The sequence below is a fragment of the Rhinolophus ferrumequinum genome (assembly GCF_004115265.2).
Source record: "Rhinolophus ferrumequinum isolate MPI-CBG mRhiFer1 chromosome 5 unlocalized genomic scaffold, mRhiFer1_v1.p scaffold_110_arrow_ctg1, whole genome shotgun sequence".
In the NCBI taxonomy this organism is placed as follows: domain Eukaryota; kingdom Metazoa; phylum Chordata; class Mammalia; order Chiroptera; family Rhinolophidae; genus Rhinolophus; species Rhinolophus ferrumequinum.
In genome coordinates, this window is record NW_022680355.1 from 4,977,646 (window position 1) to 4,994,263 (window position 16,618).

General features: G+C 35.4%; 1 protein-coding gene across 1 annotated transcript in view; it reads left to right on the plus strand.

Annotated features, from left to right (window-relative positions):
• MALRD1 (MAM and LDL receptor class A domain containing 1) overlaps positions 1-16,618 on the plus strand; it is a 534,334-nt gene that overhangs the window by 309,470 nt on the left and 208,246 nt on the right. The window contains exon 29 of the mRNA XM_033100523.1: positions 14,260-14,443. Within this exon, the coding sequence (XP_032956414.1) occupies positions 14,260-14,443 (184 nt within the window). The remainder of the gene's footprint in view (positions 1-14,259; positions 14,444-16,618) is intronic.

Sequence of the window (16,618 nt, forward strand, 5' to 3'; positions counted from 1 at the left end):
CTGAAACTCTGATCTTTGAATATTTCTTGTGTCATTTTATTTCTCAAAGTACATTCTTTTCTATCTCCTGGTGACCCCAAGTCCCCCTTATTCTCCCGCTCTCTGCCTCTGTTCTCCGTCATGGCCACCACCCTCTCCATCCTCAGAACTACTGAGGACTCGCCATACTCAGGTGACCTTCAAACACTTTACGTAGATCACCTCTTTTCATCACAACCCTATGTATTAGGTTCTGCAGGTCGACATTCCGCCCTATCTATAAATTCAAAACCTAAAAAGGTTTGAAGATTAAAAAATATTATTTTAACTCACTCAATATCAAAACCTGAAACAAACTGACATGAGGCTATGTATAGTCTTTCTTTCTACATGAATAGTCATGTATTTTACTTCAGAAGTATCCATATTTTTTTTAAGTAATTGCTAATACAAACTTGCTGCATATACACCTAAGATATGGTATGTACTGTAATAAATTTCTAAAATTTGACAAATTCTGAGTTGAAAACACAGGTGATCACAAAGGTTTGAAGTAAAGCACTGTGAATTAGTATTGCTGTTATATCCATTTTATACCTAAGGAAAAAGAGGCCAAACTAAACTGTGATCTACCCAAAGTCATACTAGTAAGTGATGTAGCTAAGATTCAAACATAATCCTTGTGTATCCAGAGCCTGGGCTCCAAGCATGTGGCTTCTTGTGATAAATGCTGTAGCCCTAAATTTTCTCAACTCTGCCCAATACATTTTACCTCCATGAAAAATGCAATTTTTACATGATTTCCAGTTATTAATTTTGGGCTACTAAGAAAGCCATGCATTTATATTGATTAATTCCATCACGAATTTATGATATCCAATTTCAACTAGATCCTGAATGCAGCCCCTCAAGTCTCTCATTCATCATAAAGCAGTGTTTACTCCCAGGTCCTTCAGTCTTTGCTCCCCAAATTTTACATCTTCTTGGTCAGTTCTGCCCTAACCCAACTCAGTTGTACATTGCGTCCATTTTTTCCCTCCATAATTCCAAGGCTGATTCTCACAAATCCATCCTTCCCAATGTCTTCAGCTCTTGCTGCTGAAGATGTGGTTTCTCCACAGCAGATCTGGTCAAGCTGTTCCCTAACTTAACAACTGACAGTGGTTTCCCATTGGCTACGAGAGTGAGTCCTAAATCCTCATGATGCATTAAGGGCACTTTCCATAATATGGCCTCGGTCTGTTACGTCTGGGCTTGATTCTTCAGTCTTTAACTCCCTTTTGATATTCTAACCACACCTGACTATTTAGGGCTCCCCAAATACTCCAGCACTTCCGTATCTCAGTGCCTTTAATCATGTGGTTTTCTTTGCTTGTAATGTCTCATATACTTTTTGTGCTTGGTGAGACCTTGTTCAGTTTTCAAAGCCCAGTTCAAATGCTACGCCCTGTATTGTACCTTCTTAATTTCATGCAGGCCCTTCACTTCCCTGCAACTCCACCAAAGTACTATGCGTTTTTTTCTATAACATTTGCTTACACTCAAGTATCATGGTTATATTGTATTTTTGTTCCCATTTATTTGTGAGCCCTTTAATCATAACTTCTTATTTTTCTTTTTGACACCCAGCTCCATTAATAGCATATGAATGATACCTAGCAATAATTGATTTAAATTAAAATACAACATTCATATCTATTCAGATTTCATTACTTGTCCTCAGCTGCATTAGGGAATATTAAAATGTAGTGAGCAACTTAAACATGCCTCCTTTGAGTTGAGGTAAATCAGGCTCCATTTTAAGTTTTGTTTCTATCATTATAACATTTCATAAGCAAGTAGAAGAATGCCTAACTTAGACTTGATGGTCAATATATTGGTAAGGAAGTATAGAAATGAATAAATACATTTAATCATGTTGGGGTTCTACTCTTTAATTAATAAACCATTGTTTATCCTACCTAACCTGTGTGAATTGATGGCTAGACTTATCTCTTTTGTTGTCAGGTTCATACTAGTTAAGGCAGTATTGTCTTTCATCTTTATGCTCATCTATTAGGTTTGCAATCCTTTTTTTCAATGTACCTTTTTATTTCATTAATATATTTGAGAGTATACGTTTGGATATTTTTGTCTTGAATGTTAAATACCAAACAATATTCCTGTTTTGGTGAATCCAATTATTTATTCAAGCAATAAAATTCTCCCACTCTCTCTTTTTTTAAAAGATTTTATTGGGGAAGGGGAACAGGACTTTATTGGGGAACAGTGTGTACTTCCGGGACTTTTTCCAAGTCAAGTTGTTTTTTTTTCAATCTTAGTCGTGGAGGGCGCAGCTCAGCTCCAGGTCCATTTGCCATTGCTAGTTGCAGGGGGCACAGCCCACCATCTTTTGCGGGAGTCGAGGAGTCAAACCGGCAACCTTGTGGTTGGGAGCCCACTGGCCCATGTGGGAATCGAACTGGTAGCCTTCGGTGTTAGGAGCACGGAGCTCCAACTGCCTGAGCCACCGGGCCGGCCCCTCTCCCACTCTTTATACATACATAATATATACTTCTCTGAGTAGTAGCACTTTTGTACCTTATATTGTGTGTCAACCATTAGACAGTATTGGTTTTCAGAAGATTTTGAATTGAAAAGATTAATTTTAATACTCTACTTGAAATAATTTTATTCATGCTTTATAAACAACGTACACCAGTGTCCCGTTGAAGAAAGAAATTTATAAAAGGATCTTAGCTTGCAGTTTGCTGTTCATTTGTACATGTTTGCTGTTTGGCTCACACATATTTGCTTTCTTTTCTCTCTCATTTTTTCCACCCCTGGAGGAAGACACTGAGCTGAGTTTTATGTCTAATAATTTTGTCATAAAATGCTGTTCTTCTGTTTGCATCGAATGGTTATCAACCTTCATGAACAGCATCTGCCAAGGGACAGATACAATCATTCATGACTGACATTTTGCTCCAGACCTTCCTGCCTCCTCTTATTATTCTTCCTGTCAGATGCTTCCTAAGGACTTCTCATTTTAATTTTTTTTCAACATTGTTCTTCTATGTTCAACCATGTGAATGCTTTTCTCCTTCAGGAACCAAATGTAGTGTGAAAGACAGTAGAAAGCAGCCATCAACCACTAAGTAGGAAATCACCTTGAATATCATTGGAGATTGGAGATTTTAATTGGGTTAGTGAGGCTTTTCTATAGAGAGAATATAGTAAAGACCTTGCAGGAATCATTCTGAATGTAACTTTGTCAAGGCGATCAGCTCCCCAGGCTATTCCTTATTATAGATAATTCTTATTCCTTTTTTGCATCACCTAAGATTTAGATCAATTACAGTATGTCTCAAGAAATTATTTATATGAATGGAGTAATTCACTATTTAGAGAACATACCTTTTAGTGAGTTTTTTTAAAGTTTATTACAATGAGTTCTACAATTTAAACCCATTAAAATTAGTTTTAACCTGTATCAGAGAAAGTATCTGAAATCCAGTAGAAGTTTTATCTCTATAAAACTAACTTTGAACTAACAATTCCATGCAGCGTCTTAATCCATTAAGTTGAAATGAAATCTGCATTCATTGAAAAAATAAATGATTTTTTTTTAGTGCCTGTACTATGCCATGTTCTGTTTTAGGCATGGAACATCTAAAGGTGAATAAGATGGAGAAAGCTTTTGTCCTTATGGACTTTAATTTGTGATAGGGAACAAAGACAATGAATAATTGTTGAAATAATTAAAACACAAGGTGATATTGGAAAATGAGAAGTAAAAGTGTTATGAACATTAAACTGGGAAGATACGATATAAGTGAGGATGAAACCCACACTGAAGGTCCTGGGGAGGCTTCTCCAAGGTGACCTTTGAAGAAAAAAAGATAATCACTAAATATTGCAATCCTATTAATTCCAACAATTGCATTCCTCATTGGGCCTTCTCTTTCTCCTCGAAACTCCCAATATTCTAGGCCCCTGCCAACAGTTTTAAAAGGAAATTAAAATATTTTGGATGCTTTATAATAAACATATTTTCAGATTGCAATCTTTATATTATATACATACTTAGCATCAATTATGTAATGCACTTTTATTTCCTCTTCACACAAATTTGTGTAGGTGGACACATGCATTCCATTTGTAGTTATTTATTGAGCGCCTTACTATGTGCGAGGCACTGGACTAGGTACTGATTGTCAGATTTCAGCCAGCATTGTTGTCTGTTTATCAAATGGGAGAGACAAATATTTATCAAGTCATCATGCTAGTGAAGACTGTATCTAATTACAAGTGTGCAACTGCTATGAAGGAGCGGTACAAAGTCTCTCAGAGTCCATGGTAGGGAGATATGACCTAGTTGAGATCAATGATGGCTGCATAAGGCAGGTATGATTCCACTGAAATATGAGGGGGAATTTAGTAGGTTGAAAGGGGGGTAAGACAAAGAGCATTTCATATAAATGTTGTGAGATGGGAAGGAAGTTGGCCCATTGGAGAGCTGAAAGAGAGTGAGTGAGTGTAGCTGGAGCAGGAGGAATGAAGAGAAGCCTAGTAGAAATTGAGGTTGGGCAGAGAGCCTCTGAGCCCCGTTAACATGAAATTGTGTGGTCTGCTAAATGAGAAGTAGACACCGCCTGTTCTTATAATATAGGCATTGATTTCATAAGATCACTTCGATAGGACCAAATTTTGTTTACTAGTATGTCAGTCCACTGCCTATTGAACACACACACTGCTTTTTCAGACATGATTTGCTCCGTTACTCCAATAGACATGTCCATGCGACAGCTATCCTACAAGATGGCGCAACAGCAGTCCATGCTGTCTCGGTTAAAGAACATCTTAGTGGTGCATTCAGTAGATGATAGAATGGCTGCGGATCAGATATGCTGTGACACCCGGTCATGTCCAGAGCCAGCAACTTATAACAGTTCACTTTAGGCCAGGGTACGACAGAAATTCCTTAACTTTGCTAGCTATGTTTGAAGACCTAAAGACAGCTGTCAGGTATTGCCTTATTGAACATGGAAGAAAATGACCATGTGAACGTGGAGAAAGAAATTAACATTCGTCATCCATGTGGAAAATGGAAAGGAGAGTCATGCATGGGGACTTTGTGACCACTCTATAAACAGACAAGGGACAGACAATACATGAACTTCTCTAGACCATGGTAAGATGTGGCTCCTAACCCCAAAGGAAGATCCAGCTGTGATATAGCAAAAACCTATACATAGCGGGGGTGCCAAAAAATGTATACAAGTGCACATTTTGGTCAACGTTGTTCAAGCAGTAGTTCGCCATAATCAGAAGTGTCAGGACACTGATGGTAACCACTTTGAGCACCTCTTATAATTGCAGAAGTCAAACATGACTTGTATTCATCTTTTGTTATCAGTATATATTGAGTATTACAGTTTTTCCTTTCTTAAATTGTGTATACATTTTTGGCCCCCTCTGTCTATATTCATGGATATATATGTATATATGTATATATATATATATATATATATATATATATATATATGGATATTTATATCAGATTTATGTATGTATTTGTATGAATGAAAGAGAAACTGATCTTTATAAAAGGATGTAAATGAGTTTATGATTCTATAATTGGAAACTCTGGGAAATAGAAAGATCACTATGGTAAAAATGAACATGATTATAAGTTAGTTACACAACTTCAGCTTCATTGATCTCTAATCTTTGCATTAAACTGTCTACTTCACCTAAAAGGCCCATATTTGTTGCCTAAATTGTTAAAGAAAGCGGCTAAGAAATAAACATTTTGGATTTAAAGGAATATTATTCTAGCAAAAAATGAGAATATGTTGTCTAAAATTATTTCACAGTATGTACGTCTAAAACCATACACATCTACCCAGTGAGTATATTGATCCAACCCTCAAAATTATTCTCTCAAGGCAGAAAGCTTCCTGTAAACACAAGAACCATTAACTAAAGATCTTACTCCGAGTTGAATAGCTGTTTGCAAGGTATTTCTATGGAAGAGATTGCAAGCATATTTAAAATAGCCTATACGTGATTTTGTTCTATTTTTGAAAATTTGGTATAGCATTAACCTATATATAAACTATAAACATTTTAATTTTTGCAGTTTTAAAGAAATTGCAAGTATTTAATTTTTTAAAATACTTTATTTAAATGATTCAAAGAATTACATGAATTGATCTGCTAACTACAGATACTGCTCTAAATTCTAGCCACTCCTCTCCATTTATTAAATGATGTTTCAAAAATATTATAACTATGGAAGGTTTAATACCAGTTAAATAAATCATCCCTGTAGCTTCAAATATTCAATATTTTGGTCTTGTTATCAGCAAAAAAAAAATTATGCTGTTATGCCAGTGATTAGGGCCAAATATGTATTAAATGATTTTTTCATTTATGTTCAAAATTATTTCTATATGACCTTTCATCTTTTTTATGTATGATGTGCTCAATCTCTTATGAGCACTATGTCTATTTAAACATGTTTTATTTTTTTTTTATAATTGATGAAAATTTATTGTTTAAAAAGCAAAAAATAATCATGGACATACCAGACACAAAGATATAATTTTAGGGCGGTTGGATGGCTCAGTTGGTTAGAGAGCGAGCTCTGAACAACAGGGTTGCCGGTTCAGTTCCCACATGGGCCAGTGAGCTGTGCCCTCTACAACTAGACTGAAGACAATGAATTGCCACTGAGATTCCGGAGGGGTTGCCAGATGGCTCAGTTGGTTAGAGCAGCTCAGTTTGTTAGAGCGCTAGATCTCAACAACATGATTGTCAGTTCAATTCCCACATGGGATGGTGGGCTGTGCCCTCTACAACTAAAGATTGAAAACCACGTGACAGGACTTGGAGCTGAGCTGCGACTTAGAGCTGATGGGTCTTGGAGAAACACACTGTCCCCTATATTCCCCAATAAAATAAAATTAAAAAAAAGAAAGTTTTATTTAATTGGAATACATATTTGGAAGCTACGCTCTCCCTATTATCTTAAAATGAGTGAAGCTCAAACAATTCTTATAGTTCTTTTTTCTGGCCTTCTCAGATTTGCTTTGATAAATTCTAGTTATTCATAGGAATTACATAAAAGACCCACATATAGAGATAACTATATTAAATAATTAATATTTATATTAATATAGAGATATAATTATATAAAATATACAGAGAGAGAACAGAGTTTTGAAATTGTGCTTATTGAACTGTTTTACTTTAGATTTATATAAGTGAATGAACTAATCAGAAACAGTTTTGGAGACAAAGAAGAAAAACTGAGGTTTGCTAGATGGGCGGGAGGGGTGGCGGGTGGGGGGGAAGGTGAGGGGATTGGAGGGCAGTCGGTGACCACAGGATGGCCACGGGGTTGAAAATTAATCTGGGGAACGTAATTTGGTGGTTACCAGAGGGTAAGGGGGTTGGGGGGTGGGGGATGAGGGTGAGGGTGAGGGGGATCAAATGTATGGTGATGGAGGGGGAGCTGACTCTGGGTGGTGAACACACGGTGTGATTTATGGATGATGTGATACAGAATTGTACACCTGAAATCTATGTAATTTTACTGACAATTGTCACCCCAATAAATTAAAAAAAAAAAAAAACTTAAAAAAAAAGAAAAAAAGAAAAAAAAACTGCAGAGAATTCCTGTATACCCCACATCCTAGTTTTCATTATTATTATTTTACATTAGTATGGCATATTTTTCACAATTAATGAGCCAGTACTGTACATAATCAGTAACTAAAGTCCATACTTCATTCAGATTTCCTCAGTTTTTCCCTAATATCATTTTTTCTGTTGCAGTAGTCACGCCTTCTTAGCCTCTTATGGGTTGTGAAAGTTTCTCCGACTTTCCTTGTTTCTGATGACCTTGATGGTTTTGAGAAGTATTGGTCAGGTATTTTGTGAAGTGTCCCTCAGTTAGTATTTAATCTGGTGTTTTCCTTACAATTAGACTGGGGATGATGTGTTTTGGCAGTAAGACCACAGATGTAAAATATCATTCTTATCATCTCCAGGGTACACGCTCTCAAAATGAGATATCGCTGTGATATTAACCTTGGTCCCATGGCTTGAGGTTAGTGTTCGTCAGGTCTCTCCACTGTGAAGTTACCCTTTAACCCCCCTTTCTGTACGGTGGTCTTTGGAAGAAAGTCACTGATGGAGTGAGAAGTCACGCTCCGCCTCCTAAGAGGTGGAGTATCTACATTAATTATTTGGAGTTCTTCAGTAGGACAGATTGTCTATTTTCCTCATTTATTTAGTTTATTCAACCATTTATTTATGTCTATGAGGACTCATTGTATTTATTTTATACCGTGGGTGATAATCCAGTTCTACCTTATTTATTTTGTTGCTCCAGTTGTTCCAGCTTTGGGCGTTAGGAGGCCTTTCAGTTTGCTCCTTGGTTCCTTTGACATGCCCCCATCATTGTGGGTATTGACTTATTTAAACACTTTCTCACTTTCTGACACTATCAGATGCCCGGGGCTTATGTTGTATGTTTTCTGAGCCAGTGCTAGAATCAGCCATTTTTCTCCAAGGAGTCCTAGTTCCTTTCATTGAGGAAAGGTATTATAAACCAGATCTGGGCACTGGGTATGCACCTTGTTCTGGGGGGTCTTATTGCTGATAGGATCTCTCAGCTGACAGACCTGGAAGATGTGTGTGTGTATACAAACCTGCCTGTATATACTTGTCTATACATATTTCTGTATGTAACCATCTGTATCCATATTAATCTAAATGCAAATTTGTACTGTCTTCTATAATCCATTACCATGTAGATTATGCTAGCTTTCACACCTTGCTTATCTGTAATGTCTCACTCCCTAAGCGAAAAACCTGGCTCCCACTATTCTCTATGCATCTAATCACTTTTCAGTTGTGGTATACCTGTATAGTGCTCTAAAGTTAACCCATACTCATGGGAAATAACTTTACCAACTAGAATATAGTGCTTATATGCAGTTCCTTTGGCTTTAGTCTTACAGACTCCACTCATTTCTAAATTTACTTAGGTCAACACCTTATTCCCCATCCCCTCAGTGAGATTGTTTCATACATGCATAATACATTTGAATTGTTTTATCACAGTTTGCATTCTTTCGTGGACTATTTCAACCTCCTAAATGTTTTTGTTTTTTTTTAATTGCATATCTTAAGGTTTTTAACTGCCTTGATATCTCACAGGTATCACAGTCTGAAGTTGAATTACTGATTTCTATAAAGTCTGGCAATTGCTGTTACATACAATGAGGAAGAAAGACATGACCATATACATACAGGAGCTCTCCCACAACCTACACTCACTCACATTGCTCTTTCCGGGTGTCCTCTTCCCCAGACTGCCACAACTCACCCCACTGCTCCCCCCATCAAGACACTGGTGTTAAAGACAATCTGTAGACTTCCCAGGTGTTTCCTATTTCTGCTTACTTTTTCCTTTCTCTTTTTTCCATTTGCTGTTCCTCAAATCCATCCTTCCCAATAGTTTCTATATTCTTTCAGGATTGATAGTGGGTAAGGGAGCCACCAAGCATTGCTAGATCATCACCCTGACAATATGATTGTTTCTTTATATTATCCATGGTCAGAGAATGGAGACTAATGGAGAAGTGTCCCGTTCACCATTGTAACACACATTGCAATATATCTAGGAATAAATTTTATAATAAGTATGTAACTTATTTATTAAAATACTATAAAATTTTAGTAAGTGGCATAAAAAGAGACCTGAACAAGTCAAAAGATAAATGACATTTCAGGGTCAAATAATTCAATGTTTAAATATTTCAGTTATTCATTAAATTATTCTAAAATTCATTTGGGAGCATGAATTTATGAGAAAACCAAAAAGAACAAAAAATACTAAGGATGAAAATGTAACTTATTCAAATGTAACATTAATACTTAATCGATTCAAGTGTAGAAACTTTCCCTCTCTTTAACATAACTTGACTCTCCCCCATTTATAATATTTGTGACTTATGTCCTGTACATACATTTAGAACTATGTTAGAAAGTGTTTTAATTTTTTCCTGAATCATCACACATAATTTAGAAAATTCTAAATTATGTGTTTATCATATAACTCATGTTTTTTCCTCCTCCCTGATGTCCCAAGTTTCCTTCCTTTATATTTCCTTTCTGTTCATAGAAGCTTCTGTAGTCATTGTTTTGTGTAGGTCTCCTGGAGACAAATTCTTTTAGCTTTCCTTTATTGAATACACTTGGGAGGAGGGGTCTTGGGCCCTTGGGGCCTAATGTGGTTGAAAGTCTAGGCTTTCCTCTCAACTTCTGTTGTTGGGGCTGAGGGTCAGACTGTAAATTTCCTATGGTGTTTGGCTGTTGTAGAACAATTATTACCAAAATGTTTTCTTTCTTGCTAGACTTCCATTTTCCTGGTCCTTTGGCTGGAGAGACCAGTCCATGCCTGTTGAACTTCCAGTTGCCAGGTTCTGATGCCTGTTTTGGGATATACAATACAAAAATAAAATGTAGGAGACTCACCACCTTGTCATGTTGAGTCCCAAGCTCCCTAGCTAGTCAGAATCTCTATGTTTATATAAATCTATATGTAATGTCCAGGGAGCTTAGTTATTTTTAGCAGGAGAAATATGGAAAATAAGTCCACTCAACTTCCCAGAAGAAGAAAATATAGTGACTTCATACATATGACATTGATGAAGGAATAGAGATCAGAGACTGATACAGAAACTCTGGAAACAGATTCAAAATATGAGAAAGAGAAAAGAGTTGCAGAAAAGAGTTGTTGATCAATTGGTTTTGGAAAAAATGACTAATAATTTGAGGAAAAGTTATATATTCACCTCAAACATGTGAAACTGAAATTCCAAGTGGCTATAAAGAACCTTATTAATAAATATCTACAACTGAAAGTGGCTCTATCTTTTTAGTATTTCTTTACATGACCCAAAAGGGAAAGACTGGCATAAAGTATGGGGACAAACACACTGCTAAAATACATATGCATTATATAAGATAAAGGCTCCATGTGCATAATACATGGGAAATCAATTAAAAATTGGGTAAAAAATTATGAGAAGAGAGTATGTTTTCTCAATTTTTATAATTTAACCATTATTGTATTAATGTATATTTTAATTGTTAGTGTAGTTAATCACTTTTCATATAGTCATTGCCTTAGGTTTGTGATTTAACATCCACACGAATGCAAGAGATACAATCTCAGACAGTGATAAAAACATGAGTTCGAATAGAGATTTTTCTCTTTTTCAGTTCAGAAAGAATTGAAATCAGAGTATTAAGTAAATAAATAAAGCACCAAGGTATGTGAAACAAAAATTTAGGGATCTATGTATAACCACTTTTTTAAAAGTTGCTCTGTTTTAAATTTCCGTAGTAATTTTATAGTGATTTCCTTTTGTAACTCTCTCCTATATTAAATTATTACCATCCCACAGTAGTTGCCTTTTCTTTACACCTTTTTATTCCTGGTGTCTAACATAGTATGTGGCATTGTGTGAGCATCAGATGTTTGCTAAATGCTGGATGTATGAGTCAATAAATGAATACATCTGTATAAATCCACATTTGGATGAATGGTTTTGATAATTATGGGGATAAGATTTGATATGCTATATTCAAAGTGTAACAATAGCAAATATATTAGAATGATATTCTACAATAATCCATCACTAGGTTGATCCGCGGTTGGTTTTCAAAAGAACTCACCCTTGTTTTCTTACCACATAAAATGACAATGAATATATTTTTCAAATATCGTTTTATGAAAAGGCCAGTTGCAAGATTTAAGAAGTGGTTCTCATTTCATTGATTAAAGTGATCAGGCAACCTTCTTTGATGATGTTTGTTGAAAACCCTGTGAGGCTTGGCATAGTTGATGAGTTGCTCTAGAAACTGCAGAAGCAGATTAAAGGAGAAAATTAGCAAAGTGAATTAAGTTTGTAAATTAAGACAGACTTTATCAATATCCATGCCTGTTACAAAGCTATGTGTCAGACAGACCCCTTCTACTTTCATCTTTAATTTAACTAATCATTCCTTTGATTCCAAATTACTAAGACATCACTGTGAGTCAAAGACTACCCTTGAAAAAAGATTCTCTTTTTAGTTATCAGAAAGACATAAAATTCCATTAATTAGGTGTGAATTTTTCATCCTCCTTAACACAGAAGTTACTTGAGTCTCTGGTTGTAAAGATTTGTTGTTGTTTTGGAAAGGATGTTGAATGATCTAAGTATAAACTGTTGGTTGTTTTGCAAAGTTAATTTTAGATTAACTGTTATGTAGTTCCACTTTCCCTCTGTAATTCAGCAGAGGAAGAACCACTTGATCGATCTGTGTCACCCTCAGCAGAACAAGGCGTCAACCATATTTATTAACATTAGTTCCCTAAAAGCATGAAACTGTGAATGCACAAATCCTTTGGGTCCCCACTTCAAATATTTCTCTTTAGCCTATATTTCTAAAAAGTCACACTTGTATGCTATAAATCTGTAGGAACATCTCCCTTGATTTTTCTGGATGCCATTCAGCTAAACACTCCCCTCTATTCCGTTGTTTTGATTACAGATTTTAGAGAAAAAGGTTTTCTTGTGAATTCATCATGGAAACATAATACTGGAACCTAAAGTATTAATTATTTGTGGCTAAACATAAATATAATACTTATATATATTTATATTTATGTAGTAATTATAATATATAGATATACATATTAAATTATAAATATATATAAGTATATATTTATATTTTAAATATATATAGTTATTTATTTTTCATTGCTATCTTTTCATCATCATGATTTATTGAACACGTAATTCCAAGGATGAGCTAGACTCAGAATAGCAAAGAACAATATATACAAACTAAGCTTTTTCCTTGTGCTCAACTGGTTTATATTCTGTATTACTGTAGGTGTCATTTTTATTTGGTCATTAGGGTTATGTTACATGTCATGTCATGTCATGTTATGTTATAGTGGGACTATTTCATATATCATAATACTGTACTACTACTACGCCGACCTTAGACATTTAAAGGAGATATTTACATAAGATTTTTAGAAAATTTTTTTTCTTTACAATTGAAGAATTTGGTATAGCAATACTTATAGTTGATACTCATATAATAATCATATTATAATAGTTTTTTTTAAGATTTTTTTTTTTTTTATTGGGGAAGGGGTACAGGACTTTATTGGGGAACAATGTGTACTTCCAGGACTTTTATCCAAGTCGTTGTCCTTTCAATCTTAGTTGTGGACGGTGCCGTTCAGCTTCAAGTTGTTGTCCTTTCAGTCTTAGTTGTGGAGGGCGCAGCTCAGCTCCAGGTCCAGTTGTCGTTGCTAGTTGCAGAGGGCACAGCCCACCATCCCTTGTGGGAGTCAAACTGGCAGCCTTGTGGCTGAGAGGACGCACTGCAGCCAACTGAGCCATCCGGGAGCTCAGCGGCAGCTCAGCTCAAGGTGCCGTGCTCAATCGGAGTTGCAGGGGGCAGAGCCCACCATCCCTTGTGAGACTCGAGGAGTTGAACTGGCAGCTTTGTAGTTGAGAGCCCACTGGCCCATGTGGGAATTGAACCGGCAGCCCTTGGACCTAAGAGAATGGAGCTCTAACCGCCTGAGCAACCGGGCCGGCCCCTATAATAGATTTTTAAATAGTCAAAATAACAGAATAATCTAATGTTTGAAATCTGACTGAATTTAGAAATTATCACTTTCGCTTCATACTCACTTCATTCCACAAATGCCTTTATCCATTAGAGATACACGATTTCTCCCACATATTCCTCCTTTCATCTGTTTTTCCCTTTCCTCATATAAGTTATTTCTTTGAAGGAAAGTGCAATCTCAATAATTAAAGAATTATGAGTAGAAGTTTGGGGGCACATCCAAAGCTGTAAACCCAGGGCCTCTGTAAATGGTTCAGATTCCATCATATATGATGAATTTTATGTCCATGTAGGGAGAGGTGGATTTTACTGAGCAGGACACATTCTAATAATAGTGGCTCTGAAAATACCAAAGCAAGTTTATTGCTACTTCTGCTAATTTTACTTTTGGAAAAAACTTCAGATTAGTATGTCTTTGTTCTGATGAGGTAAAGTATATCATGGCTAATCAGAGTTCCAGTGGTTTTTTAAATCAGTTTTTACTGATCAAATAACTTCTACTGTAAGTTTTTTTGTTGTTTTTTGTTTTCCTTCTTTTGTGCTTAATTATTTCCCTAATACAAACTTTTTAAATTTCAGACTGAGGAAGGACTATCAAAAGTATGGCAAGAAAGTGAGCAGAACTCCGGTGGTCATTGGCAAAAGGCAGTCATCCTGCTAGGAAAGTTAAGGAATTTTGAAGTTATATTTCAAGGGATCAGAACAAGGGATCTAGGAGGAGGAGCTGCCATTGATGACATTGAATTTAAAAACTGCACAACCGGTAAGTTTCTGGAAAGCACTTCCATTTGCAAGTACACTTATCATCTAGCCATTTTATCTTTATTTGATGTTGTTAAAATGTTCTTCTGTTGTACATAGACAAAAATCAATTAAAAGAGAAAATTTCATAATTGTTGAACTTACAGTTACATGTTAAGCGGTGATATTTTCTCCATCCTTCAATGGCACAAGTTATTTCTCTCTTCCTTCAATGTCATCCTCTTTCTAACATTGCAGAAGTGTCCTCCTTTGAATTTATTTACAACACACTTTAAAGGCCTAATATTTATGTACATTTATCTAGTTTAGACTAATTTAAAATGAACCAGTAAAACAGGGTTAGAAAGCTAGCAGTTAGTGAATTTAAGATAAATAAGTTCATCCAGGTATACTTCAAGTAGAACTTGAGAGCTTTGTGTAGGAGATTTAAAATGCTACACTAGCAAGTGAACAGTAACTTGAAAAAAATTTGCTATTTACCATGCTTCTAAATGTGAAGTATAACTATACTTACATTTTCTTACCAAAATACCCAGAAAAATGTCAAAAATAATTAAAAATGCATTTGTGCATTTTCACAATTGGCAAAGTTCTTTCTGAGGAATTATTCCATCTGATTTCCAAATTAGTACTCTGTGATATATACTGCCAACGAAAGATATGCCTTCTGCGGTTTTCTACACTGATTCACTTGGAGGCAAGCCCCTGCAACTGAGAGCTAAACTCGAATGTTATTTAATTTTATTGTTTCTCTCATATTAAAACATGACTTCACCGAGGCAGTCAAAAATGTGACTTTGCTTTTTAGTGGTGTTATAATAATCTGCTCTTTTTATGACCAGCGCTGCTTCAAAGGATTTTGCTTAGAAGTCAGTCCTTTAGAATCTGATTTTCCCCATGACGTTTCCAGGAATTTGTTACATAAAATCAGAATTCATGCACACCAGATGATCTAGGGAGCACAGATCTCCAGGTATCTATGTCAAGCAGGAGACAGGATTTATGCTTGGCGATGTTTGGGAGAGGACGTCTGGATAACAGAAAGTGGGGTTCTAAACAAATAATTATGAAAAGGCCTCTTGGAAGTGAGAATATGCTTCTTCAGCTCTTTTCTAGTAACTTTCCTAATAATATGCTAAATTTCTGTTGTAGTTAGTCCCTTAATCTACAAATGATTCTGGCAACTTGAAAAAAATTCCTCAAAACTTTTTCTAAGATTTGAGAAAGAGAGAAGCTTTTATTAAACAAGAGAAATTCCTGTACTCTCAAAGGAAGCAGAATGATTCCCAGATGGGTTGATTCAGGACAGAAGAAAACTGAAAGTTATTATTTCAACTTTACCAGGGTTCATGTAGAAGTTTGCAGGGTTTCTTCTCCTCCTTCTCTTAAAGTCCTGTGAAAATTTACATGATTATAATTAATTTTGTTAAATTCAATCCAATGCTGAACTTACTAAGTAATACTTTAGTATCTTATATGTAATGATAAACTATTTTTAAGGCTATAGTTCTTTCTATGTCATAAATAATAAAGAGGCAAATTGTGGTCAATTTTAGTGAATATAGTCAATTGTAGATTAAGTGTATTTTAGGAAAAAGTAACCATTGTTTTTTAATAGCCCAGCCTGCTACAAATAATGAGGATTTTTAAATTATGTTCTAGTCAAGATAGATAAGAAGCAAAACATACATACATATATATATATGGTGGAAAGACTACATATGGAGCTAAAAAAACCCAAAAACAATGATTCCTTGCTTTTAAATTACATACCAATAAAATATCAGTGCTGTGAACTATGGACAATAAGAAGCAGCTTAGAATATAAGTTACCCTTAGTTGTTTTCTGCTATAGTAATTTAGAAGAAGAGAATAATAGTTGACGAAACATTGAAAAATCCAAGAGGCACTATAGGATAGTGGTTAAGAACAAGGAGTCCTGAGTGGAAACTATCTGGGCATAGAATCTGGCATTACCACTGACTAGCTTGGGTGAGTTTCTTTATTTCAGTTTGCCTCAGTTTCTTCATCCATAAAATGGGGATGATAATAATGGTACTTCCATCATAGATTTCTGTGAATATTAAATATGTTGATATATATGAAGTGCTTAGAATACTCTTAGAAAACAGTAAAATGTATGTCTTATACATTGTTATAATTATAATGATCATCA